General features: G+C 61.0%; 2 protein-coding genes across 4 annotated transcripts; one reads left to right on the top strand and one right to left on the bottom strand.

The window, feature by feature from the left end:
• Positions 1-435: 435 nt before the first annotated feature.
• On the bottom strand, positions 436-14546 carry UBE2J2 (ubiquitin conjugating enzyme E2 J2). 3 transcript variants are annotated; one of them, XM_049618319.1, is made up of 7 exons: positions 14360-14546; positions 9792-9922; positions 7418-7458; positions 2307-2409; positions 2083-2221; positions 1653-1733; positions 436-1093 (listed from the first exon to the last, which is right to left on the bottom strand). In XM_049618319.1, the coding sequence occupies exons 2-7, from the start codon at positions 9920-9922 to the stop codon at positions 809-811; spliced, it is 780 nt and encodes a 259-aa protein (XP_049474276.1). In that variant the 5' UTR covers positions 14360-14546; the 3' UTR covers positions 436-808. The 3 variants fall into 3 exon arrangements, with proteins under 3 accessions (XP_049474276.1, XP_049474277.1, XP_049474275.1); XM_049618320.1 differs by lacking the exon at positions 14360-14546 and adding an exon at positions 14202-14348; XM_049618318.1 differs by lacking the exon at positions 14360-14546 and adding an exon at positions 14048-14195.
• Positions 14547-19476: 4930 nt separating this feature from the next.
• Positions 19477-26244, top strand: SCNN1D (sodium channel epithelial 1 subunit delta). Its single transcript, XM_049618317.1, has 12 exons — positions 19477-19847; positions 21682-22058; positions 22573-22780; positions 22890-23080; positions 23253-23580; positions 23689-23787; positions 24064-24181; positions 24579-24657; positions 24743-24800; positions 24964-25040; positions 25157-25232; positions 25351-26244. Exons 1-12 carry the CDS (start codon positions 19812-19814, stop codon positions 25648-25650), a joined length of 1947 nt encoding a protein of 648 aa, XP_049474274.1. The 5' UTR covers positions 19477-19811; the 3' UTR covers positions 25651-26244.
• The last annotated feature ends 285 nt before the right edge of the window (positions 26245-26529 follow it).

Raw genomic sequence — 26529 nt, 5'->3', positions numbered from 1 at the left:
CAAAGGTCACCCCTGCAGTAGCCAGGAACCTGGAGGTGGCAGTGGGGAGCCCAGCCTGGCATAGGTGTGGAGGAAAGGGGGGGGGGTGGTAAAGTGAAAGCAGCCTTCGGGACCGCAGAGACCGCAGAGGACAGGGTGGCTCTTTGAACAAAGGACGCCACCTTGTGGTCAGACATCAAGCGGATGTGGAATTTCAACTTCAGCAAAACAAGAACCCACTTTCCCAGGAAGGATTGCTTCTTTCCAAGAGAATGCAAACACGTTTCAAATGCTGAGGCCAAACCCCCACGTCTCCTGGACCCCCGTCCGTGGCCGTCCTTGGCCAGCCCCTGGGCCCCCTGGCCAGGCCCCTGGGCCCTCTGGCCAGGCACAGCTGTGGGAACTGCTCCTGCCTGGTGAGCCAGGGCTCCACTGGACCAAGAATTGCACGCAGAGTATTTGCTAATCGAGTTTTTGTATTTTTAAGTGACCAAATCTAGTAAAATGAAAAACAGGTTTACTAAAACAGGTCCGAAAGACGATACAGGAGATTAAGCTATAAAACCAAAGCATGAGGTCCCTCCTCGACACCCAAGCTCCATGGTTCCCAACAGACCCCAGGGTGAGGACAGGGAGCTGAGAATCTTGCACCTCCTCTAAATCCAAATTACACGCTTTGGTTTTTGTTTTCCTTTTAAAGGTTTTTAAAAAGCTAACCCCAGAAGTCAGGCAGGTCCACCCTGCGCCCGGCGGCACGTCCAGCCAGCCCATGGCGAGCTCGGGAGCGGTGCCCTCGGTTCGACCACCTCTGCCGGCTGTGGCGCGGGGCTCACTCCTGCGCTATGCTTCTCAGCACGTACTTGACCGTGTAGGCGAAGGCCGCAAACCCAACTATAACAAACAAGTTCGCCAGGGCGCCGCCCAGGAGTCCGTGGTGCCGGTTGGCCTGCTGGAGGCCCGCGAGGTGCGGCCCGGCCCCCGGCGCGTGCCCGTTGAGGAGCTGAAGCCCATTCTGACCGTGGTGTGTTTCCCCGTCTGGAACCACATCTGGTAAGGGGAGAGCCTGGGGTCGGCTACTGAGTTCATCTTGAGCTTTCTGTTTTTGTTTTATTTCCTAAGATAAAAACAGAAAGGAACAAGGCTTGGTCTAAATAAACTGCTTCCTTTAGGACAAGGGAGGGTCCTAAGATCCACCACAAAGATCCTGCCTGGGAGGCCAGTGGTCACCGGCCCGACACTCACCCTCGGAAGCGGGAGGCGCTCTTAACTCTGTTTAACAGACGAGGGGACCCAGGGACTCGTCAAAAACACCAAGCCTGCGCCTCTCAGGGCCTAGACTGAGCAGGTCCAAGCGACACAGAATCACTGTGGCCTCGACCTGGGTGCAGCCTACCCTGCTCCAGAGCGAAGATGAGGGTACATGCCAGCCCCTCTTGGCAGGCCCTTCCCCACAGCCCAGCAGCCCACCCGAGGAGCCCTGCGCCCTGAGGAGGGGGGCAGGGCTGCACCTGCCAGTCAGCACCTACAGGTGCGTGTGAGAACAGGCGCCCTGCGTGCTGTGTGTGTGCAGCAAAGGGACACACAGCAGCACAGTTCTCTCTCTGGAAGAATCAAATCTGGAAGTGCTCCTGGCGAGGGCATCGCCAAACGGACCGCCAGCATCTGTGCCTTACCTCCACGACTTCAGGGAATAATTCACAGAAGACTTTGTCTTTTAAATTAAACACTAAACTCTGTGCAGCCAGCTGTCTTTTCTAGGAAGAAACAGAAGGGAAATATCAGCCTGAAGATTAATTTCAACTCTTTCAAATTCTACACACATCTTATCCTCAAAAGCTGTCGTCTTCGTGTTGCTGAAAGCACTCGATAAACTCGCTGTTCACCACAAACTAATTCAGCCTCATCAAGGCTTATTCGTCTTTCACTATCGGCAATTAACGACACGAAACTTAGTTCCCACTTAGACAATAAGAAAATCAAGACCGGTCGACAAGGACCAGACACCGTGCTGTCCCTGGAGGGAAGCCCGGCCTGCTCTTCCCACTGCCGAGGACATGAGCGGGAGCCCCCCGACATGCGAACCGTGCGCTCTCCACCCCTCACCGTGAAGTCCGACGTCTCTATACTGCCCAGGGTGGGGCCCTTCTCCACCATGAAGCTAAGGAGCCCAGTCAGGATGGTGGAGACGGACCAGGCCGGGTTCCACGTGTCTGGGTGGAAATCCGTGATGGAAAGACACAGCCTGCAAGACAGGGACCCACTCAACAGAGCACACACACTCGCCATGACCACATTCACACTTGAGAAGCACGGCAGAAATGCCTTACCTTGTATTGCACTTAAATCTTCCATTGGGTGTTATCATATAAATACTAGGAGGTTTAAAAGGAAATTCTCTGGGAAAAACTAGTTTTCCGTGGTAATAGCCACCTATAGCAAAACAGAGAAAGAGCCTTGTCACGGTCTACAGTGCACCCCCTGTGGGGGCAGCCCCAGGCACCAAGCTCCGCTCCAGCCCTCAGGCTGGTGCCACGACCCTCAGTCTCCCACTCTGCCCCCACCCTGCCAGCGCCGCCCCCCTCATCCCGGGCCCAGCGGCTGACCACCCCTGGGACACGAGCGTCTTGCTGGCAGTCTCACTGGGGGCTCATGACCACAAATCAAGAGTGGCCCTTGCCCCACATGCACAACCCTGCTCACCCTTCCCGGGCCCCCCGTCACTGAGAACAGAGCCTCAGAGGAAAAGCCGTACCCAGCTCCTCACTGGGTCCTCTCGCCCACCCCTGAGCAGGTCGGCTGAGGTCACCCCTATTCCAGACCCCTCTCCCGCACTCCCGGTCTCTCCTTCTCCACCGAATGACACCCTGCAGCAACCAACTGCCATCGTGTGACTCTCCCATCTTAGAAAAACAAAAACCAGGGGCGCCTGGGTGGCTCAGCCGGTTAAGCATCTGACTCCGGCCCAGGTCACGGTATCACAGTTCGTGGGCCTGAGCCCTGCCTCGGGCTCTGTGCTGACAATGTGGAGCCTGCATGGGATTCTCCGTCTCCCCCTGTCCCTGCCTCTCCCCAACTCGTGCTGGGTCTTTGTCTCTCACAAATGAATGTTTAAAAAACAACAACAACAACAACACACCTGACCCCACCTCACTCCCCCTCCTGCCAGCTACTCACCCTCCTTTACGTAAAACCCCTTGAGAGCTACATCCAGGTCCACCCTGCCGAGGCTCCTGCCCCCGCCGCGGTCCCCCAAATCCGACCCGGAGGTCAGCAGAGCCCGCCCCCTGCCTCCTTGGGCGCCACCCCACCTTGGCTCCCCACTCCCGTCCCACTGCCCCGAGCACTGGCCGCTGGCTCCTCTGGCGCCCTCCCTGACCGCTCACGCTTCTGGGTCCTCAGGCTCACGTGACACGGGGACATCTCCAACTGGCACCTGCACCTGGCCCTCTGGGGCTCCTCGCCCCACTGCTGACCCGCGGGCCGACCATCCGGGCGACACTGCCCGGACAGGTCCAAGACACGATACCCATTTCCCTCGAACAGCAACTCCACCCTCTTAGCCGCTCACACCAAACTCTGGGAGGCCCCGCTGCCCCCCTGCCCCCACCACCGCCATCACCTCCCGCGGCCTCCACCAGCAAGCCCTGTTGGCCACGCCTCCAAACTGATCCAAACCGCTCACTCGGGATGACCTCTCGGGCCTCAAGGCTCTCGCCCCTGCCCACGCAGCTCACGGTCCCGTGGGCTACCTCACCTCACACCCTTCTCTCGGGGCTGCACCTGGGAGCCTACCGGAAACGCAAGGCCCCGGGCCCACTGCAGGCAGGCGACCCGGGACGTGACTTGACCGGACACCCAGTGATGTGTGTGCACGTGCGTGCTGGCGCAGCGAGGCCTCAGGAGTGCCGCCCTGTCCTCCACCCGGGCCCCCTGCCGTCCCCAGCACCCCGGGTGGGGCCCCACCTCAAGGACCCGGACGCACCACACACGTCTGCTCTCACGCCACTCGGGTCGGGCCTCCCCACGTCTCGCCCGGGTCGTGGCGCCCCGGCCGCCTCACGTGAGTGCCGTCTCCCACTCCAAGCTCTGCCAGGACTGGAGGGATGACGTGAGCGAGTGTCCCCCGTGAGGCCGACTCAACAGCCAGACGGGCCCCCGAGCGAGAAACTAGCACTATGAACGACACTCAAGGCACCGTCGGCCGAAATCGCTGACAAAAGCCCAACTGGAAAATAAGCAAGAGATACAAACAGGTGCTTTTCTCAAGAGGAAGCAGGCTCCGCCGACGTGCGCTTGGAGCTGGCCGCTCAGGAAACGGCCCCGCCCGCAGCTCCGCGGAGGGCAGGTGGGCAGCAGGATGCGGCCCGCGTCATGCGGCGAGCGCGTGAAGGTCAACACCCACACTGACCCGGCAGCCCCGCCTCCTGCGTCCTGCGTCCGCCCGAGAGACGCAGGTGCAAGCCGGCCAACGCCGGCTCACCCTCCGAGGGGAGGGCTCGCCCCGCAGGAGCCGCGCAGAGAGGCAACCGGCTGCCGCGCAAACCGGGGAAGCAACCTCAAGGCGGGCGGCGCGCGCCGGACCGCACCCCCCCCCCCCCCCCCCCCCCCCCCCCCCGGCCAGACGTGCGTCGAGCGTACGAGACGAACTCTGGGAGGGTCTGTGGGGGAGGCTCATCCTGAGAGGTAAGGAGGCAAAGCAGGGGACGTGGGAGGGCGGAGCCTCACCCAGGGGTCAAGCCAAGCCCTTGGGGAGCGCAGAGAAGAAGCGCACGCGCCCCCCACGCCAGCAGCTCCCACATCCTTCATTCCGAGCGTCCACAGGCGGACGAGCGACGGGCACAGCCCTGACCGAGCCCCGGGGGGCGGAAACCCCAGAGAGCACGGTGGCCCTGGAGAGAGGCCAGGGAGGACCGCGCCCGGGAAGGGACGGTGTTGTACCACGCACCTCCTCCACTGAACTGCTTCTGCAACTCCGTTGCAACAACAACAAAAGATCCGTGGGCCACCGCGGTGCCAAGCAGCTCCTGGGTCCTCTGTTCCACTGACCCGCATTTCCCTCCACACTCGGCTCACCGAAGCTCAGGCATCTCAAAGCCTGGCAGACTGACTCCTCCCACTCTGTTCTTGTTTCAACTGCTCTGGGTCCTCTGCCTTTCCGTGTACGTTTTGCAATAAAAATCTCAGAATAAATTTGTGTACGTCTACAAAAAGCCGTGCCAGGACTTTGACAGGATCGGGTAAAATCCACAGATCGATTCAGGGAGAACCTTCAGCAACGCCTGTACCAGCGGGAAGCCACTTCTGAACCGTCAGGATCGGTGTGCCTGGAATCGGCCAGGAGTAGCGTGGGCGCAGAGCCCAGAGCAAGGACAGGGTCGGTGGTCAACCAATGCTGAGCCGAACGGACATGGCCAGGGTGCAGAGCCATGAGAGACTGAGAAGGAGGGGTCGGAACATCCAGAAGCCAGAGAAGGAGCAAGTGTGGAGGAAGGAGCCCACACCAGCAAAGTCCACAGAACCCCAGACACCGAGGCCGGAGAGCCATCCCTCGGGTTGACAATTCAGGGGGCCCCTCATCGACCCTGAGGAGAATGGTCAGCAGAAGGCAGGGCTACAGAGTGCAGAGTGCGGCCCTGAGCGCAAGAGAGGATGGGCAGCAGGGGAAGAGACAGGAGCAGGTGCTGAGGGGCAAGAGGGAGGCAGGCAGTGGAGGGAGAGAAGGCTAAGGAGGGAGAGAGAGAGAAGAAAGAAGGGGAAGGAGGAACAGCAGGAAAAGCTGGTCTCTGAGGAGACAGCCTGAAGGCCATGACCAGCAGGGAGATACACAGGGCAGGACCACACATAAAGAAGCCCTGGTGACAGGGTTGGGTCTGGGGGTTGGGGGTGGGAGGGGGGGGGTCTCCTGCGGTCCCAAGCCCGGCAGCCTCCACTCGGGGCCTGCCCTTTCCTCCCCCTGCCACCTCCACCCCTGTCCAGGTTCACTTCCAGCAGCAACAGGCCTGGTTACAAAATTACTAAATGTTCACAATTTTTTGGAAAAATATTAAAACTATTAAAAAAAAAACTTAAAATCCCACTTGTGAGAAAGAAAACATGCTCATTCCTAGTTTGTTAGAAACACACATGTATTTAACAAGTATTTTTTTTTTTTGATGTTTATTCTTTTTGAGAGAAGGAAAGATGGAGTGCAAGTAGGGAAAGGGCAGAGAGAGAGGGAGACACAGAATCCGAAGCAGCTCCAGGCTCTGAGCTGTCAGCACAGAGCCCGACGCGGGGCTCGAACTCACGGACCGTGAGATCACGACCCGAGCCGAAGTTTGACACTTAACCGACTGAGCCACCCAGGAGCCTCCTTAACAAGCATTTTAATTATGACCTGTCCAGGCTGCCCTGAAGCCCATCTGCTGCTGCTTTTCTAGGAACCCCACCACAAGCCCATCAAGCCCACACCCCGCTGCTGGACACTCGGGCGGCCCCCAGTGTGACACTATTAACACACCCACCCTACAGAAAGGCTTCTGCACCTGTTTCCCCAGGACACGTCTTCCCAGAACAGAGACTCCTGTGTCAAAGGAGAGTCCTCATAAGGCTGGTGACACACGTGCCAAACCACCTTCGAGAGAGCCAGGCCAGTTCCACTATTAACCACCCACCCACACCCACAGCTCTCCCCTCATGGTCCAGAGCAGTGGGTCTCGAATGTGCTTCTCCAGCAGCCGGACTCTTTTCCAGTGAAATCTTACGCAAAACCCCCATGTGGAGGCAGATGCCACTCAAAGTGAGGAGAGCTGAAGGTACAGCCCGGCCACAGCTCTGCCCTGGGCTTGCCCCACCACGGCTCATCCCCCGACCTGGCCTGAACCCTGAGGCTGGTGCCAGGCTCCCTGTAGGCCCCCGACCCGCTGACTGAAAAACCCCAGGTCTACTTTGTAAATGACACCAGAGGACACTGGGCAGCACCACCAGGTCAGCCCCGGCAGAACGAGGAGAGCAGAGGTGCCTGGCTGTGCCAGGGCAGACCCTGCACCCTCCCCGTGAGCCTCGGGGCCCCATCCACACGAAGGGGCTACCACGTGGCTCAGAGGGCTCGGCAGAGCGAGTGCTCGATAGCCACGGCTTTCTTTCCCGACAACATTCGTGCGGGTCTGAACACAGCAGGAGAAAACGGCTGCACTGCACGGCTTACCAGGTCTGTCTTCCGGCTCCGGCCCCACTCACGTCAGAGGCTGGGTAACCTCTGAGACTCACGGAAAGCCCCTGAAGACTAAACCGCTTTAGGATCTGAAGTAACGAGGACGGACTCCAAGCAAGTGCAATGTTACTAACGGACATGCAGACCAGAGCGTGAGTCACAGACACGAAGTGCCGGACGGGAGAGGTCTGTTCAGAAGACAAAAAGGTCTCTTGTTCCCCTCGCTCGGATTGAAGACTCACTTACCTTCATAAGGAGTCATCTCTGGGCCTCGGACCACATAGTGCCTGAGGGAGAGAAGAAAAGGAGCTGGCTTTAGGGACGGCAAGCACTCCGAGTTCTGAGTCCCTCCGCGGCCGGGGTGTGGGGTCCAGCCGAAACCAGACGTGCGAACATCCCAGGTGAACTTGCGCTGCGGTCTACGCGCTCCTAACGGGGTCTTAGGAACCGTGTCTTTCACGTCCTCCACAAAATACTTTCGTGCCTGCAACACCTAAGAAACTAACGCTCTCTAACCATGAAAGTCCACGAACAAATTTTCAAATGCTAATTTCACACACATTCTTGAGATGCACTTAGAAACCTGCACTTCTCAGTGTGCCCAAATATCACGAAGTAGGCCAAGCAGGGAACAGCTGGTGACACGAGGTGGCTCTGTGTCCCCCAGTGTTGATGTTCTAGAAGAAGCAGACGTGGGACCTCAGAGCAGCTGGCCTCACGCAGGAGAACAGGGATAGCCTGTAACTGTCACTGAAGTCCTCACACAGAGCCCAAGCCCAGGTGGACCCACGTGCTTCAGACCACGAGCGGCGGCACTCACAGATTCCACTGTCCCGTGCAAATAAGGAGCTTCGGCCGCATGTCAAGAGGTGCGTGGACTTAAGCATTTTCAAACAGAAGAGAAAAGCACAAAAGAGAACGTAGAGCCAATCAGACACAGCTGTTAGCACGTCACTAAGCATCCCTTTGGAAACCCCTCTTCCCACAAATGCCACCTGAACGTCGTGGATGAAACACATGCCAGCCGGTATGTTTTACTCCGCAAACACTGCCATCCTGTGTTGGTGGACCAGGAACAAGCCTCAGAGCTTAAGCACGTGACACACCCAGGAACGTGGCCTTAATTTGTCACTGCTCCCAATTCCGGGGTCCAGTTTGGGAACACTGGGTAGGAGCAGCGAGCAAGAGCAGAGAGCCCAGCAGCCTGAGTGGCCAAGCAGCACGGCACTCGGGGGACACCCCCAGCAGGTGACAGAGCCCAGCCAGCAGGCCGGACACGACCGTCCCCAGCCAGTCTGGGAACTGGATTCAAGAGTGGGGAGAGGGGCTCACCACCCTGATGCAACATAAACTGTTTATGCCAACGATATAACATGGATCGTGCTAGAAGGAAGCCAGCCTCCCTGCTGGGGGTCTGGAGCACTGGGAGGTGCCGGGCAGAGGCACATGACCTGCTCCAACTGGCAATCTTGCGTCCTGGGTCTCTGATAGGCTTCCCTGGGGGACAGCACCTCATGTGTGTGGTCACAGCAGGGCTGGGGGGGCTCGTGTCGGTCTCCTATGGACTCCGACTCCAGCGCACTGTCTGTCCCTTTGCTAATTTTGCTGGTTTTCCATGGAAACAAATCTCAGCGATCGATGCTCCTTGTGAATGACTGAACCTGGAGATCTGAACTCACAGGCAGAGAGAGGCTCCCCAAACAACGAGGACGACCCTGCGACTGCTGTGGGAGCTGTCCCTCCATCTGCCAATTCAGGGGGCCGGGGAAGCTCTGTTGTAACCCCAAAGCCTCAGTCCCGCGCGGCCCTTTTCACCCTGAAAACCCTCCCTCACCTGCCAGAGCAGCCCCTCCTCCCCAAGCTGAGGAAGGTAGATCCAGAACCCGTGAACACCTGTCCAAACACCTGTCCAATCTAAAGAACAGCTTTTAACTCAGTTAAATTCCTTTTCTCTGGACAAAATACCCTTCACACAGAAAATGCTTACTATCTCAACCCTACACTTTGCTTCCCACAGAACCGATAAATCTGGTAAGGGCAGCATTCCTGTAGAAGCACGTAACCTCCTAAGGCCACACCTGAGCACGGCCTGAAAGTCACTATGAAGCGAGTGCGCGTGAGGCTCAGAGCCTGTTACGTCGGCCAGGGCTACCAAGCACTTGCCCCGGCCAGCGCCAGGAACCCAAGCATCAGGGCCCCTGACCCTCTGTCACAAACTCTCTAAGACAGGACAGGCCACTCTACAGCACCAAGACGCAAAGAGCAAAAGGAGAGTCTAGAAATGCAACTTCTCCACCAACAGCCGTGAGACCTACGCCGTGCCCCGAAGCCTCCCCTATGGATCCCACAGACCCACCCGAGAGGCGCTCCCCAGCGTGCTCTCTCCAGACCCAGGGGACAGAGGTCAAGGAAGACCCCATGGTGGCCCCAGCCGCCGCCCATCAGGAAGACAACCAGGCCTCATCCGTAGGCCTCAGCCTGCCCGCATCTGAAGGCGGTACAGACAGATGCACCCTCCCCGATGCCACGACAGGACAGGAGCACCAGGGCCTCCCCATCAAGCGAGCAGAGAACCCAGGCGACAGTCGGAGTGGGGTGAATGGTCAACGTGGAGCCTTACCATTCAAGGATATTGGAAGGGAGGGGCTCAGCACAGATGTAAGGCACCGGGTCCTTCTTAATGCGAAGATAGTCCTGTTTCAGCCTCTGGGTCGCTGTCGTCGGAGCTCTTTTATTGCTGCTGCTGCTCATCTAGGGAAAGCAAACGTCTGTTTCCAAAGAACGAGAGACACGCCCTGCCTCCTCAGCCACAGACAGCTTCAACAGTCCCACGAGGTTAAGCCCAGCCACCCAGAAGCCAGGCCTGCGGGCTGTCCTGACTTGCCGCCCACCCCCACACCAGCAGGACTCGACGAGTCTCCTTGGGGGTCTGCCCCCCACAACCTTCGTTTATGTGACACCAGGTCAAAGATAAAAAACGAAACAAAACCAAAGCCCCGCTTGCGTCCTCAAAGAAACTACCCGGGAGAAAGCCCTCGAATTTAAAGGGTCCTAAGGACCGGTGTGCTGAGGCCAGCATGGCCTGGTGCTCCTGCGCTCTGTGCTAATGAAATGTTTACACCACAGAAATCAGGATGCACCCCAAACCAGCCCCCAACAAAAGCCTGTTGTTAAACATTTTCCAACATATCTACTACTGCTCAAAAGTCGATGGGAGGACGGGGGACCTGGGTGGCTCAGTCGGTTAAGCATCTGACCCTAGATTCGTCTCAGGTCATGATCCCACAGTGTGAGCCCCACTTAGGATTCTCTCTCTCTGTGTGCCCCTCCCCCACCTGCATGAGTGCTGTCTCACAAAATTACTTTAAAAAAAAGTAACTAAAAAACAAAATGGATGGGAGGACTGGAGAAAGATGGGGGGCCCTGAAAGTCTGACATTCACACTGGGAAGAGGCAAAAGGAGCACCCTCCTGATCAGAGCTAAGGACACGGGTAGAGGCTTCAGACAGCATCACGGGTCCAGGGAAGGGCACTGGGCCACTGTGTAAGGAGCCACAGCACAGTAAATGGTGGCTGACAAGGCTGACCAGGGAGGCAAGGCCACGCAGCCAATAGCACTGCAGAAAGTTTTTAGGTCCAAGTCTTAAGAGAGACCAGCTTTTCTGTTGGATCACTTGGGACAGGTTAGCAGAGCTTGAAGGGGACAGCATGAGACAGATGAGATGGCACGGGAGGGACCGGACAGCACTGAAGGCTGAGGACCAGGAGTGAGGTCGCAGCCATCATTCAAGAGAAGAAACGGCCTGGCTCAGGGGGTGGGGGGGTGGAGCCCGGGACACCTCAGTGATGCTCGGAGGCAGAGGGGAGTGATGGTGAGAGAGAAGACAGAGCTCCCCACCCTCACAGGCATTGGAGCAGCTCAGCCTGATGTGCTCTGCATGCAGAAGTTTCCCCTAAGACAGCAAGGCAAAAAAGTTCTGCTGCTAAAAATAAAGTGTGAAAGCTGCCAGTCTAAAACATGATAGAGACAGAGGACACATGGGGGTATGCGGGAATGGGAAGGGACAGCAGCTTCCAGGCTAGAGTGGTGGCAGATCGAAGCCATGCCTGTCCTGCTCTCCTCCACGCCACTGACGCTGCCACTCAGCCATCTCAGGCCATCTTGCCAGCACACTGGACATCAGCGGCCAGGATCTCGACCCTGACCTCCAGCCTGCACAAACCTGAAGTCACCCTCCGCCCCCCATCATCTCCACCTCAGGGCCTTTGCTTGCTCATTTCCCTGGCAACAGCCACAGCTCCTTCCGATCCGTCAGGTCAGAGGTCTCTGGACTCCCGCCCCTTTGCTGGCTCGATTCCCCTCAGAGCACTAAGCCCACTGCACTACAGCCGGGGCTTGGTGTGCTTCCCACACCCCAGGGCCTGCAGAGCGGTCCTCCTGCACACGTCACTGCCCACCCCTCCCTCCTGTTCCCACTCCACTCACCCTAATGCAGGGTCGTACTACCTCTCCCATCAAGCACCACCAGACTCGCCACTGGCCCCCCCCAGCTTCCAGTCTCCCCTTTTCAGTCCACCCCGTACACTTAGATTAACTTTCTCCACCCACAGTTCTGATCATAGCATTGCAAGATCTCCCCACAGCCAAACAGACTGAACTGCAACACCTCCCCCTTCCTGCCAAGCCCCCGACAAAGAAGCCCAACGAGCCCTCCTAGTGTCTGACTCCCAACCCCCTCCTCACCCTAACCCTACGGCTGTCTCTCAGCCTGGTCTCCACTGGCAGAAAACCCACCTGTGCCCTTCCTGGCCTAGCTCAAAAGCTAAGTCCCTCAAGAGCCTCCCTCATTTCCCTAGTCAAATGCCCCCACAGGCCTCCCTGCGACCCAGCTCCACACCACACAGGTGCCTCCCAGGCGCCAGCAGGAGCAGGAGCAGGCTGCAGACAGCCTGGGAAGGGAGTGCCCTCCCGCGCAGCACTGCCCCCAAGCTCCTGGCCAAGCCAAAGGGGCCAGGTGGCTCACCTCACCGGAAGCAGAACCGCCACACTGGACTTGTTGGGTGTCTTTTACATGTTCACCCTATGGCTCAGTGGGTTGAGCGTCCGACTTCCACTCAGGTCAGGATCTCGCAGTTTGTGAGTTCGAGCCCCGTGTCGGGCTCTGTGCTGCCAGCTCAGAGCCTGGAGCCTGTTTCAGATTCTGTGTCTCCCTCTCTGTGCCCCTTCCCCGCTCATGCTCTGTCTCTGTCTCTCAAAAATGAATAAACATTAAAAAAAATTTTTAAACGTTCACCCTAAAATTAACACTCTGTAATACGCAAAAAATTCCCTGGGCAATTCAAATACCACCGTGTTTGTGCGTAATTATGTGGCAAGGCTGGGTGCTTAATGAATCTTACAGGACAGACACACAAAATAAATAGATCCTGCCTGGTCAGTCACAAACTTTTCGCTCATTCTTGCTCTCAAAGGTATCAACTTTTTTTTTAAATTCATTTATTGTTGAGAGAAAGAGAAAGCACAAGTGCAGGAGGGGCAGAGAGAGGTGGAGAGAGAGAGAGTATCCCCAGCAGGCCCCACACTGTCAGCGCAGAGCCCGATGCGGGGCTTGAACCCACAAACTGAAAGATCATGACCTGAGCCAAAGTCGGGCGCTTAACCACCCAGATGCCCCTCAAAAGCATACTCTTTAAAGTCACATTTATGATTCAACGACTCAGTTCAGGACAAAGAAAAAGCTCCCTGAGGACCCCTCCTTCGCCTCACTCAGTGCCCTCAGGGGCCCCTCTGGTCTACGGCACCTGCACAGACCCGTGAAGCAGGTCTCAGGTTCCCTGCAAATCCCCACAGATGGGGAACACGAAAAGCGTTATGCTGAAAGAAAAAGGGTGCAGCATGAAAACAAACGTCAGGAGCAAAGTGTCAGCACACGGGAGGTAAGGGCGCGCTGCCTGAACCAACGCCCGGCAGGCCGCGAGTCCCGCCAGCCTCACACGGACACACCTGTCATCTGCCCAGCACCCAAACACCCTGCTCCTCTCTTCTCCGCACCTCTCTCCCACTCTGAGTAAGCGTAATTCAGGTGACAAAGTGGCATGAGACCTTGGCCCGACCGACCAGAAGGGCACGTGACACTCGCAAGCCCGAGCCTTTCACGGAAGTCTCTCCTTTCTCCACCAGGATTGCTTCGCAGGCTGGACAGGGGCCCAGGGCCGGTGGAGACAGTCCCACTACCCCTCAGGCACCTGCCACACAGGTCAACACTTCAGAAAACAGCAGACTGCTGACTGCAAGCCCGAGGCACCATGCCTGAAGTCTACACAGCAAGTGTTCCAATGACGCTCCTTTCTACTAAAGCCGGACTACACCAAGTCTCACTGACCTGGAACAAACACAGTACCCACCTGGCCCATCGCTGCGCTGTGTTCTTACGCACTTAGCAGCTCTACTCCCACTAGGCTTTACCCCTCTTTGGCTGTTCCATGCCTGGGCCCAGAAAGCGGCTGGGAACCGGACTTGAATTAAATACAGACCAGCCAGGTGGCATCCAGTGAAAAGGGAGCTACAAGTTCACGTCTCTCGAAGCTGAGAGGGTGCAGGTGACCGGCAGAGGTGGAAAGTGGGCCGGCACAGACGAGGAACTGGCCCAGGGCCCAACGTGAGCGCTAGTCGGCAAGGCCCACGGTGGAGCCAGCCGACTGGAGCTTCCCAGTCTTACGGCCTGGATTTTCTCTCAGCTACTACCCCAAGAGGCATAACCCTAAGGACACTCATTCCTGCTGGAATTTACAAACAGTTTGGGTACTGATTACGGGTGAAGCGGCGGGCTCGATGGCAGCCACCCCAACACCAATTCCCGGGATACATTTACAAACCAAGATCTATGCCGGCTAGTCCCGGAGGTGCCCGCAAGCGTGCCACTAACAGGAGGGCCTTCCGTGGGAGCCCCAGCCGCGAGGCCAACCAAATCCCCAAGCTGGCCGCAGGACCACCCCGGCCCGGAGCCCCGGGCGCCCCGCCGTAACCGACCTCAGGTTCCGCGCACGGAAGCTCCAGGCCCGGGCCCCTCGAACGGCAGATCGAACGGCGACAAGCCTCGCGGCGGCCCCGTACGCTCCGCGCGGGCCGGTTCCAGCGGGGCGGACGCGCGGCCGAAGCCCCGGTTCAGGCCCGCGCCGCTCGCTCACCTCTCCCCGTCGCCGCGCGTGGGCCGCCGCCGCGCTCAGGCTCGCCGTGGTCGAGACCGGAGCAGGGAAGGAAGAGCGTGGCCCGCGCCGGAGAGCCTCACCGCGCCGGGAGCGAGCCCACCGCACCGCTGCAGCGCCCCCGCCACCGCCACCGCCACCGCCGCCGCCTAAGCTTGCAAGATGGCCGTTCACGGGGCGGGCGGGGGAACTGTGCTCACCCCCACTTCCGATTCCGGTGCGCCGGGCCCCGGGGTGGCCGCTCTAGCCGGCCGGGCGGACGTCGCCTGCGTCTCGCTGCCGCCTCGCGCCCCGCAACAGAGAGAGCGTCGGCGCGTGCGCACTAGCGGGCAGCTCCTTGGGGCGGGGGCCGCGGGACGGTGGGCGCATGCGCTTCGGCGGGCAGCTCCGGGCGGTCGGACCTCCGGTGTCTCCGCTGATCTGGTCAGGCCGCCAAGGCCCTCCTGGGCATCTTTCCGCTACAGCGTTGTCGGCGGGCGGCCCCAGGGGTTGTCAGCGGCCGCAGGGGTCCCGGATCCCCTCACTCTGCACACTACCTCCCCATGAACCCTGGCCGAGAGCGGGGCGCGCCAATCCCAGGAAGACAGACAAGCTCCGTCAAAGGGTGTCTCCGGAAGTGCCGGCGTGAACTCCTCCTTGAGTTCACTGGGACCCCGACCCTCCCACCATGCTACCCTCCACGGGACGGGAGCAATCCGGCCTGGGGAGCGCAGTCCTTGTGCCCACTTAACAGGAGAGAGCTGGAGGCGCTAGAATCCTCCGGCCCCGTCAGTAACTGAACCTGCCCAGGGCCCCTGAGAGTCACGTCCTGAATCTCCTTGTCTGGCCACCAGTGAGGCATGGGGATGGGGAGCACTGCCAGAACCTGGGCCAGGTGGGGTCTGCCATGGGCAAGCCTGTCCAGCCCCTGCCTATGGGGAGAGCTGGCCTCATAAAAATAGTTTCACTGTTTCCCCAACTGAATTTTCCACCCAGCCCATGAATGGGGTCATTATGCAACAGTGGACACTGCACTGAGGCTTGCTTTCTGCTCCCACAGTCCCCTCCCTGGCCCTGGGGGAGGGGGAGGCAGAGCCTGGCCACTGTGAGTATGCCTGAAGCAGTTAGGTGCAGCTGCTGCTCCCAGGGCCAGCATCAAAAGGGTCCTGATTGCAGAGGCCTGGGGCTGGCCCTCTGCTCCTCAAGAGTGCCGTGGGGGAGGGCCTGGAGGGACGTGAGGATGGCACACAGGAGGTAGGAGAGTTGGTGTCTGAACGCGGGGTGGGCTGGGCAGCTGAGTAAGCCAGCATACTTATTGCCTACTGCCCTCCCTGGAGAGAAAACCCGGGACAGGGCCAAGTGCGGGCTGGGGTATCCACTCATAGGTTGTTTCAGGGCAAGTGCTGCATATCGACTATGAGGCAGGTGCTAATCATCAGCCTGGACAGGTCTGGAGAGACCACGTGCCGGACTGCACGGCTCTGTGGGACAACGCTGGGGTTCCAGACCCTTCACCAAGCCCCTGAGTGCCTCTTGGTATAGGCCACAAGTCAGCGAGGTGACTGATCACACAACCATTAACAGATGCCAGCAGAGGGCAGGCAGCCATGCTTACCCTTGACCCTGGCCCACCCGGGGCATCTCAGGCAGGATCTGGCCCCAGGCCCTGGGCAGAACCCAGAAGGAGGGCCCATCGTCCCCCAGTCTGCTGCCAGGTGAGTCGACCCGTGGGAATCCAGCCTGCTTCCTCTTTCTACCACGTCACCCAGTCCTGGCCTGCCTGCCTGGTGGGGAGGCTGGCAGTTTCTGGAGCTTGGCCTCCTGCTGCTACACTGAGCATCATGCCTGTGCCTTCACTCCTCTGCCTCCTCCGAGAGCTCTGCCGTCCCCATGCAGGGCGGGCCCAGCTCTTTTTAGAACACGGAAAGTTATGTAAGGGAGGCTACCCCAGGGCACCTGGGGTTCAAGCACAGGTGTGTCTGGCACGCACCCACGCACACCTGCAGAGCATAGGCAGTGGCGGTACGGGCCTGGGTCCTCGGGCAGGTAGAGGCACTCTCCTGCCTCAGTTGGTGTCTGTGTAAAGTGGGGGAGCCAGTGGGGTTGCATCTTGATGGAAAAGCTCAGCTCAGAATCCCCCAGCGTCAGTCCCAACCTCCTGATCACCAAGCACCCTTGAGTCACACCTGAGGAAGAAGGTTCCCGAGACAGACGTGGCCACCAGGTCCTGCCAAGACCCTCGCCCACCGGCCCCACCTATGCTGCCCTCGGGGCCAACGAGGCCCACGCTGCCCAGGCCTCTGGCCGTAGAGCTGGTGGCCTCAGCAGTCAGGCAGGAGTGGGCAGCTAGGCTGGCAGTTAACGACAACTGAGACCTTCTCAAATCCCAAAGCCACCCTTCTGGAGAAGAAGCTGGAGCTAACCTTCCTGCCAGACTTCCTTCCAACCACTGCCACTTCCGCCAACGGCCAGGCTGTGGGGAGAAGATGGCCATGCTCACTCCTGAGCATCTCGGGTCCAGGATCCATGGTCCGTGTCGGAAGAGCTGCCAGGAAGCCAAGAGGGTTAGAGCCAAGAAAACAACCCCCACCACCACCGGTTGCCACCCCCGCCCCAGGGCAGGACCTGAGGGTCTCAGTTGCATGTGACCAGTAGGGACCATGGGACCAGGGCTCAAGAGAGGGTACCAAAGAGCCAGCCTGGAGGTGACCAGGCAGGAAGTGTGCACACACCCCACCCCTTCCAGTGGGAACACTGGGCAGACCCTGAGCTCCACCCACCCCCAACTGCCCGGAGGCACCTCAGGGAGCCCCCTCTGTGCTGGCCAGAGCCTCTGCTTAACACTGTAGTCAGTGCTTGGGGGAGTGAGGGGACTCTGCATTTGCACCAGGAAGGCCCCTCACCCTCCTGGAAGCAGGTGGGCCAGCCCCCAGGCCCAGGGAGGATGACCCCCACCCGCCCATGCCCACCGGGAATCCAGCACACGTGCAGGGGCCGTGGGCGGGCTCGACTTCACTTCTGTCACACCAGAATCTCCTAGGACCGACTCTGAGCTGCCCGAGGGTAGGGCCACCCTCAGAGGAATGAGCTGAGCCTGGGGGCCCCATGCAACACCAGCACCGACAGTGTCCAGGAGAGCCCCAGCCCGGACGGGGACACCTTGGCACCCCTAGACCCAGCCTCAGTGGAGGCTGGCCCTCAAAGTCCCGATGGGGGGTGTACTCCAGGTGGGGCCAGCATCCTACTGTCCTGCGGAGAGGGTGGAGTGCGTGGGGCCTCTGAGGCGTCCACACATCCCTTCAACACACAGCTATAGAGGAGTGACCGCATGGCCCACACTGTGCCAGGGGCTGGGGATGCCCTGCCTGGCCCCAGCCCTCAATCCTGCTCCTCTGGGGGCCAGTGAGGCTGGGGAGGCAGGAGAAGGGATGTGCCCGGAAGAGAGGCGGGGCTGCTGGCCTCACTGCCACTAGATGCAGTCTCTGTGTCCTCTCTGCCCTCTCAGAGGTGGGCTCTGGGGTGGCCTCCTCCCCTCCCCACTGGTTGCTGACCCTTGGCCCTGGCACCTTCTGTTGGCCCCTTGGCAGTTCTCAAGGTGTTTCCCCAGGAGGAGGGAAGGAAGGTTTGTGCCTTCTGCCTGGATGAGCTCAGGGCACTGAGCTTCCTCAGGGCACTCGACTCGAGTCCTTCAGGGCACTGGGCATCGATCGGCACAGGCGTGCCTCTGTCCCTGGCCAGGGCTCTTTCTCCCACAGGAACGCAGGGGCTCCCTCCAAGCTCCCTCCACGCTGCCCTTGGCTGGCAGGGACTCTGACCAGACCTGAGCCGGGGCCTCCAGGGCCGTCCTTCCTGAAGGCTCGTTTCTTCAGCCTCCTGAGCCACAGGTTACCCCTGTTCTCATTCCAGAGCACCTGGGACCTTCCCGTGCTGCTAGGAGGCCTCCCGCAGGACAGTGTGTGCCCCACCTCCTTGGTAACATCGCCTACCCCACAAAGGGAAATCGCTTGCGTGGTGGCAGAGGCCTGAGACACCCCAGGCCCGTACTGAGGTTAGGGGCTATGATGCTTGGGGAGGGACCAGTGATATCAACTGGTCCCACCTCTGAGCCTTGTGCAGGAAGAGGAAACAAAGGCCCATTCTGCACTTAAGGAAATGGGCTCAGAGAGGTTGAGTAATTTGGGCAAAGTCCCACAGTAAGTGACAGAGATGTGATTTGTACCCACACCCGTGTGAGTCCAAGGCCTGCTCTCCCCAGGCGTGAAGGCATGACTTCCCTCTCTAGGCATCACCAGTGGCCATCTGCCTCCTTCCAAAGCCACAGGGCTGATGACCCCACCCCTCCTCAGAGCCCAGGCGTCCCAGCAGGGCCTATTGGAAGTGGGGCTCCCTCCCTCAGCACCCATTGGGGGCAGGGTGTAGAGCCTGCCCTGGGGAGGGGGCAGTGGGGCCTGAGCTACGCCCTCAAACCTGGGATCAGGCTGAGGATCTGGTCGCTTGGGATGGTGAGGCCTGTGGGTCATCCTGGGGACATGCTAGACGGCCCCCCCCCCAACTGGGCCAGAGGGGTGGGGTGTCCTGGGTTGTCCTGCCTCTGGTGCACCGTCCGGCCTCACACAACGACAATGAGGCCAAGGACTTCAACCCCCCCCAGACCGTGTGATTTGGCCTCGAGTGTGGTGTGTGTTGTCAGCATGTGGTCTCAGCGCATATGTGTCCAAGACACGTGGTGTCTCATCTTCGTGGGAGGCGTGTTGTCTTAGCGTGTGGTGTGGTCAGCGGTGGCCATATTATATGGTAGGAAGGATGAACTGTGTGCCACAGGCCACCAGGTGCTATCTCCACACCCAGGCCCTGGGTTGTTCCCACAATTAGAGCCTGTCCCAGCAGCTGGGCGGCTGGCCCTAGACACCTGAGTTCTGGGAGCGGAGGCCCCTGCCCAGTGCCCCTTGGCCACAAATACCTGTAGTCGGTGCTCGCAGTGTGAGCCAGGCAGGCGGTGGGGAGCAGGCATCCCTCCCGGGCCCGGCAGGAGGCAAGCAGGCAGACAGGCGAGGGGCCAGGGCACTGCAGGGTCTGCTGGGAGTCGGGTGTCTGACCCAAGAGAGCTCTGAGCGTCAGGAGCTGGGGGAGGGGAAGGTCTGCTCAGAGAGAGGCAGGGCAGCCATCCAGGGGGGTCTCTTCTCCCCCCAAGAGCCCTTTACCCCTAGGCCTGGCGCCCAAGGCTCTGGGCAAGAAAGGCTCACCCAGGGGGAGGACCCCCATCCCTGCCCTCATGGCTTCCCCTTCCAGGTCCAGAGTGGGTGTGCCTGCCCCCGCCAGCCAGGCCCCTCCCCGCCTCACCCCACACCCAGCCAGCCTGTTATAAATAGGAGGCTGCCTGGCCAGTGTCGGGCCACATCCCGCTTTGCCTTGTTACCCACTACAGCGTCATCATCAGGCCACCCACCACGGGAGAATGGAGGCACCTGCACAGGAAGGCTCCAGCTTCAAGGTACCCAGGGACACCTGACGTGCCCATGCCGGGGCAGGGAGGGAAGGTCTTCTCTGGGGGTCTCTCTAGCCTGAGGTGGAGGGCGCCGTGTCCCACGTGTCACCTGGAGCACCAGCACGTACAAGGGGCGAGAGATGAGGGTCGCGTAGTCCCCACCGGGGGCTGGGTGCGTGTGACAGGAGAACATGTATTTGCACACGCACATGTGTGTGCGAGTGTGTCCGAAGGGGCCGCCGCCCCTGCTCCTGCTGTGTCTGGCTTGAGGCTGCTCGGATCCCGAGTGCCCACATTCACCCCAGTGCATCCGGGGCCCTCTTCCCAGGTGTCTGGACCCTGCCCCTATCTCAGGAAGCCCTGGGGGCTCTCCCTGGTCCTCCAGATCCCCACCTTCAGGGCCTCCCCTTTTCCTGCCCTGATAGCCCCAGCTGGGGCAGAAGGGGGCTGGTTTGGGCTACATGTCTGGGGCAGGGTAAACACGGTTCCTGGATTCAGAAAGAACCTTCTGGAGCTCCTCTTGCCTAACCTATAACACACAGCTGAGGATCCTACCTCACCCGCGAAGGCCCGCTCTGATCATGGGGGACACGCATGTGAGCGGAGCTCTGTGCACGTGAGACCCACCATTAGCACCCTGTGCTGGTACCTGCTCCTGGCCAGGCACGAGGGAGGCCCGCAAACCTGAAGCTGGGAAGGGAGGCCAACCTACCCGCACCTGTGCCTATGGCCCTGCGAAGCCATACCTACAGCCTGCTCCAACATGCAGGTTCCCGGAGCTCACGGGAGCAGCCTGTTTGGGTGTACCGGGCCGGGCATGTGCTGGCAGATGCTTATCCGCTGCCCCTGGCTCAGCCCCCTCCCCAGGCGCCTCAGGAGGGGGCCAGAGCTCAGGAGGCCATACCCTGGGTGCAAGAAGGCCTAGTGATTCAGATCAAGATGCGGACAATGTGGAAAGTCCACCGGAAGCCCATGCGGTGACTCAGCACATGTTCAGGGCTCACAGGCCTGGCCTAGTCAGGGTCCCATGTCCCTGTGTGCTGGAGGAACTGGGGGTCTGGGGGCCCTGGTCTGTGGCTCTACTTCTCTGGGGCCCTCAGGTCCCCACCACTGGCTGGCCCACTGACCCCTGCCTGCTTTTCCTGAAGCCCAAGGTCCACAAACAGGGCTTCGCTGGGGACACGACTTGGTAGGTGACGCCTCACTGTGGGCCCACGGCACCGAGCGACACTCAGGCCTGACCCTTGGCCCAGACGTGGCCGAGCAGCCTGCTTCTGTCCGTCCCAATCAAGTGTGGCCGTACTGGCCACTGAGGGTTGGTAGAGGCCGTTGGGGCCCAGAGTTTGGTCTTTCCAGGGCCCCAGACTTTCCACATTGGCTCTGGGCCAAGGACACAACCCAGACAAGCAGGCCACCTGGCCTGCCCCTCCCCCAGAGGCCCTTGTCCCACTTAGGGGACAGTAGCAGAGACCCACCCAGCCTCAAGCCAGCCTGCAAACAGTTTCAGGCAGGGCTTAGACACCATACCCTCCACTGTCCCCATCCCCACCAGCCAGACCCAGCTCTGGCTGCGATGAGGCATGCCTGAGGAGGCCGCCTGGTGCCCGGCCAGGGGTTGGGGGGGGGGGGATGGCTGCAGGACTGGTCCCGAGCCTCTGATAGGGCCTCTTTCAAGCATCAGCAGGCTGGGCTGTGCCATAGGCGGCCGAGGCCCACAACTGTCCCTAGAGTTCCCAGGGACAGAGAACCAAGTCCTACCAGCCTGGGGTGAGGAGGCCTGAGTGGGAGTCAGGCCAGGCACCAGGCAGGGGCCACACTAAAGCTTGCTTCTTGGGCGCAGGCAGGAGCTATGGCCCAGGCATCCGGTGGCTCCCCAGAGTCCCACGATGCCCAGCTGCCACCGCCACCTCAGCCCGAGGACGAGGAGGGCCAAGGGGAGAGGCTCGTGGAGCTGCATGCCTCCTTCCGGGAGCTGTTCACCTTCTTCTGCACCAACGCCACCGTCCATGGTGCCATCCGCCTCGTCTGCTCCAGCCAGAACCGCCTCAAGACGGCATCCTGGGGGCTGCTGTTCCTGGGTGCCCTGGGCGCACTCTACTGGCAGTTTGGGCTCCTCTTTGAGCAGTACTGGAGCTACCCGGTCATCATGACCGTGTCCGTGCACTCGGAGCGAAAGCTCTTCCCGTCGGTCACTCTGTGTGACATGAACCCGCACAGGTGAGGGTTCCTGACTCCTCACCTCTGCAGCCTGCGGGTGTCTCCCCAGGTGTGGTCACAGTGGAAGCTCCACTGGCTCAGGAACCCTGAGACTCTGGTTGGGGAGTGCGGGGTGGGACGGGTACCAGACAAGGAAGAGCCAGTTGGAGCTTGCGGTGGTCAGTGTCACCCAGACACCCAGGTGCTGGGCCGCCTGGAGCAAGGGTTCGGGTTGGGGGGTACCGGAGAAGAGAGCAGGATAACATTCCAGGCGGGGAGGCAGAGGGGGCAAAGATGGGGGGAGCAGCGGCTGTGCCGGAAGGTTGGTGGAGTGCACACGGGCTCCAGGCCAGGCTGGGGGCGGGGGGAGGGGGGGGCTGGCCTCACTCTGCAGCCCAGTTTGAAGCTCAGGCTTCCCGAGGATGGGGCGAGGCCGCTGTCCCCAGCGGTATCCCGTGACTGATGCGGGGGACTTTAGGGGGTGGCCCTGGCTCAGCTCACCCCTCTCCCTCGCCCTGACCACTCCACCCGCCAGGCCGAGCTCAGTCCGCCACCATCTGCAGGCACTCGATCGGTTCGCCCGGGAGAACATCCGCTCTCTCTACCAATTCAACTTCAGCGAGGACGGGGATGTCCCCTTTGCCGACGACCAGGGCCCACAGCCTGCCTTCTACCTGGACCGCAGCGTCCGTCTGCAGAGGCTGAGCCACCCAGGTGGCCAGAGCAGAGTGGGTTTCAGACTGGTGAGTGTCCCTAGGCCTGAAAGGTCCTGGCGAGCCGTCATTCTGCAGGGCTCTGCTTTGGGCGTGGGCAGGCAGGGAGGCTGTGCTGTGCTGACCCCATGCCCCTCAGTGTAACAGCACAGGCGGAGACTGCTTCTACCGGGCCTTCTCGTCAGGTGTGACAGCCGCCCGAGAATGGTACCGCTTCCACTATGTGAGCATCTTGGCCCTGCTGCCCGCTGCCCACGAGGACAGCCACCAGAGCCACGGTGGCCACTTTGTCTTCTCTTGCCAATTCGACGGCCGGGACTGCCAGGCCCGGTGAGTAGGGGTGGGGCGGGCGGGTGGCTGCTCCCCTCGCTCCACCCTGCAGATATGGGTGCCACCGCTGAGTTTCCTCCAGAGATGACGCAGGTCATAGTCCCTCAGGCCACATGCAATGGGGTCATGGGTCAAAGGAGGGTGCTGGTCTGAGTGTGGCTCCCGGCTCCAGGCACTTCCAGACGTTCCACCACCCCACCTATGGCAGCTGCTATACCTTCAATGGTGTCTGGGCTGCGCAGCGCCCGGGCATCACCCATGGTGAGTGCCAGCCGCAGGCGGAGTGGGGGAGAAGGCATCCTGGCCAGCCTGGCCTCACCCTGCTTCTTCCCCCAGGAATCAGCCTGGTCCTCAGAACTGAGCAGCAGGACCACCTCCCGCTGCTGTCCACGGAAGCCGGCATCAAAGTCATGATTCATGAACGTGACCACACACCTTTCCTGGAGCACCAGGGTTTCAGCATCCGGCCAGGGACCGAGACCACCATCGGCATCCGAGAGGTGGGTGCGCCCCGCCCCCCCCCCCCCCCGCTCCCCACTTGCCTGCCTAACCCTGGGGCCTCAAGGGCCGGGACAAGAGTGGGACTGTAGCGTTCTCCCTCCCCCCAGGACGAGGTGCGCCGGCTGGGGAGCCCCTATAGTCACTGCACCGACGGTGTGGAGGATGTGGGTGGGCAGCTGCTGTACAATGCCTCCTATACCCTGCAGGTGAGTCTGGGGCCATGGGGTGGGAGGAAGGGAGCGTCTCAGGGAGGACCCAGGGGAGGCCGAGGGAGAGGATGGTCAGGAGAGGAAGTTGGGGGGGAGGGACGAAGTGGGGAGAGGCGGGGAGGGCTGGGGGAAGGGGGGAGGGGGGGATGGAGGAGGGCCCAGGGAAGGCAGGTGCGCTGCTGAGAAGGAGGTGAGACAGGACCTCCTGCACGCTCTGGCGGAGGAATGGCTGCCTCTGGAACCTTCAGCCCGTGTTCCCTGCTGTCCCCCCAGGCCTGCCTGGTATCCTGTTTCCAGCAGCTCATGGTGGAGACCTGCTCCTGCGGCTACTACTTCTACCCTCTGCCGGCAGGAGCCCAGTACTGCAGCTACTCCCGGCACCCAGCCTGGGGTGAGACCCGCCCCGCCCCGTTCCGCCCCGCCCCGCTCGCGTCCGCCCCGCCCCGCCCCGTTCCGCTCCGTTCCGCCTCGCCCCCTCCGTCCCGCCCTGCCCGCTCCTCCCCCAGCCCCCGCCCGTTCCGCCCCGCCCCGTTCCGCCCCGCCCCGCCCGCTCGCGTCCGCCCCGCCCCGTTCCGCCCTGCCCGCTCCTCCCCGCCCTACTCCGCCCTGCCCCGCCCAGCCCGCTCCACCCCGCCCCGTTCCGCCCGCTCCGCCCCGCCCCCCTCCGCCACGCCCTCCCCTGGGGGTGGAAGGAGGTCAGGCCTGGTCAACCTAGAAAGCTCTCCTCCACGCCACCCTGGGTCGGGGTGATGGGTTCATCTGTGACCCCCCCCCCCCCACCTCTGCAGGCCACTGCTTCTACCGCCTCTACAGGGACCTGGGGACACACCGACTTCCTTGTGCCTCCCGCTGCCCCAGGTCCTGCAGGTGAGTGGCAAGTGTTGGGGTTCAGGGTCAGGAGTCACTGCCATAGCACGACAGCAGGAGTGTTATGGGGATCTGCCTCTCCTAGGGAGTCTTCCTACAAGCTCTCTGCCGGGACCTCGAGGTGGCCTTCCTCCAAGTCAGCTGTGAGTCCGCTGAAGGGGTGGGGTGAGGGGCTGACAAGCTGGTGGGCCTCACAGGTCCCAAAGAGCCCACCCTGGACCAGGCTGTACCCCTGCTCTTACCCCTGCCCCACAGCACCCTGAGGGCTGGGAGGAGCAGTGGCCACAACGAGGCTTCTGTGTGCAGGACTGGATCCTGGCTGTGCTGGGCAAGCCAGGCCGCAGGAGCTCAAGCCAGAGCAAGAGCCCAAGCCCAAGCCTCAGGTGGGTGCACTCCTCCTCCTCCTCCAGAGGTCTCGTCCGGGCCCCTCCCCCTGACAGCCTTGCCCTTCTGGGCCCCAAGGAGGAGCCCTGCCCCTCACACCTCTGCCTTGCCCCAGGAGCAACATGGCCAAGGTGAACATCTTCTACCAGGAGCTCAACTACCGAACAGTGGAGGAGACACCCGTTTACTCGGTGAGCCAGCCAGGAACCAAGAGCTGTGGTGGGGGCAGGACCAGCCCTGGTCAGACCCCCCGGGGCCCGGCCATGGGGCAGCCCTGTGCACCTGCTCACCGCCCACTGATGCCTGCAGGTGCCCGAGCTGCTCTCAGCCATGGGCAGCCTCTGGAGCCTGTGGTTCGGCTCCTCTGTTCTCTCTGTCCTGGAGCTGTTGGAGCTGCTGCTCGATGCCGTAGCCCTCACACTGCTACTGGGCTGCCGCCGGCTCCGCAGAACTCGGGTCCCAGACGGGGCAGCCACAGTGGCGTCCCGCGCCAAGCCGGAGGCCAGCCCGTTGCCCACTGACTGCAGGAACGACGTTAATCATCTGGGGGGCCCTGCTGGCCTCTTCTCCCATGCCGCTTCTGGGAGCTGTGGCAGGAATCTTTGCTGAAGAGTTAGGCCAAGTGAGAGCCCCAGCCTCCTGACACCTGAACCAGCCTGAGCTTGTTCTGACCCTGAGGAGTATGGGAGCGTTGGGCTCTCCTGGCTGCCCAGAGTGAACCAGACCAGCCCCACAGAGCCACCACCAGGCAGCCAAGCCAAGCCCGGGGCCCAGGAAGCAGCAGCACGGAGCCCGCAGGCAGGCAGGCAGGCACCAGGGTGCCCAGCCCATTGGGCCCTCTCATCAGCCCAGTGGTGGCCCAGGGGTGGCCTCACTCAAGGAGGCCCAGGGCAGGGGGGAGGGGAGTGTCCCCACCACTCTGGATTCCTGCGTCTAGTCTGTACGTACCCGTGAGTGTGTGCATGCAAGGGGGTGGGGGGGGTACCTCCACATGGGAGTGTGCCTGTGTTTGGTGTCACTGTCACGTAAAAACGTAACGTGTGCTTCTGAGTGTGCCAACATATCTGTCTACACCTATGTGTAGGTGTGTGCGGGCATCAGGCAGAGCCTTCCTTAACTCAGGACAGGTGGAAGGAAGGGTAGGGCCAGGCCAAGGTAACCTTGGTGACCTTGGGCTGCTTTATAATAAAACTTGTGATCTCACCTGGTGGCCGAGTGTGTGCACCTCCCCAGTCACCCTTCCTGAGTAAGCTGGAAACCCCAGGCTGCACCACCACACCCCTCAGAGCCACAGACATGCTGTGGGGGCCAGGGGGCAGGAGGGCAGCTGTGCCCACAGCTAGCTTGTAGAGCCAGGGCTTGCCCAGGAGACAAGACCAGACCCAGATCACCCCCACCGCTTTGCATCCACTCCTACTCCCTCCAGGGGCCACAGTCCAGGCCAGAGAAAGGCGGAGGGCCCAGGGAATGGGGCCTGTTGGTGTTGGG

Source organism: Panthera uncia (assembly GCF_023721935.1).
Source record: "Panthera uncia isolate 11264 chromosome C1 unlocalized genomic scaffold, Puncia_PCG_1.0 HiC_scaffold_4, whole genome shotgun sequence".
NCBI lineage: Eukaryota > Metazoa > Chordata > Mammalia > Carnivora > Felidae > Panthera > Panthera uncia.
This window is presented reverse-complemented; position numbering and strand designations above follow the sequence as displayed.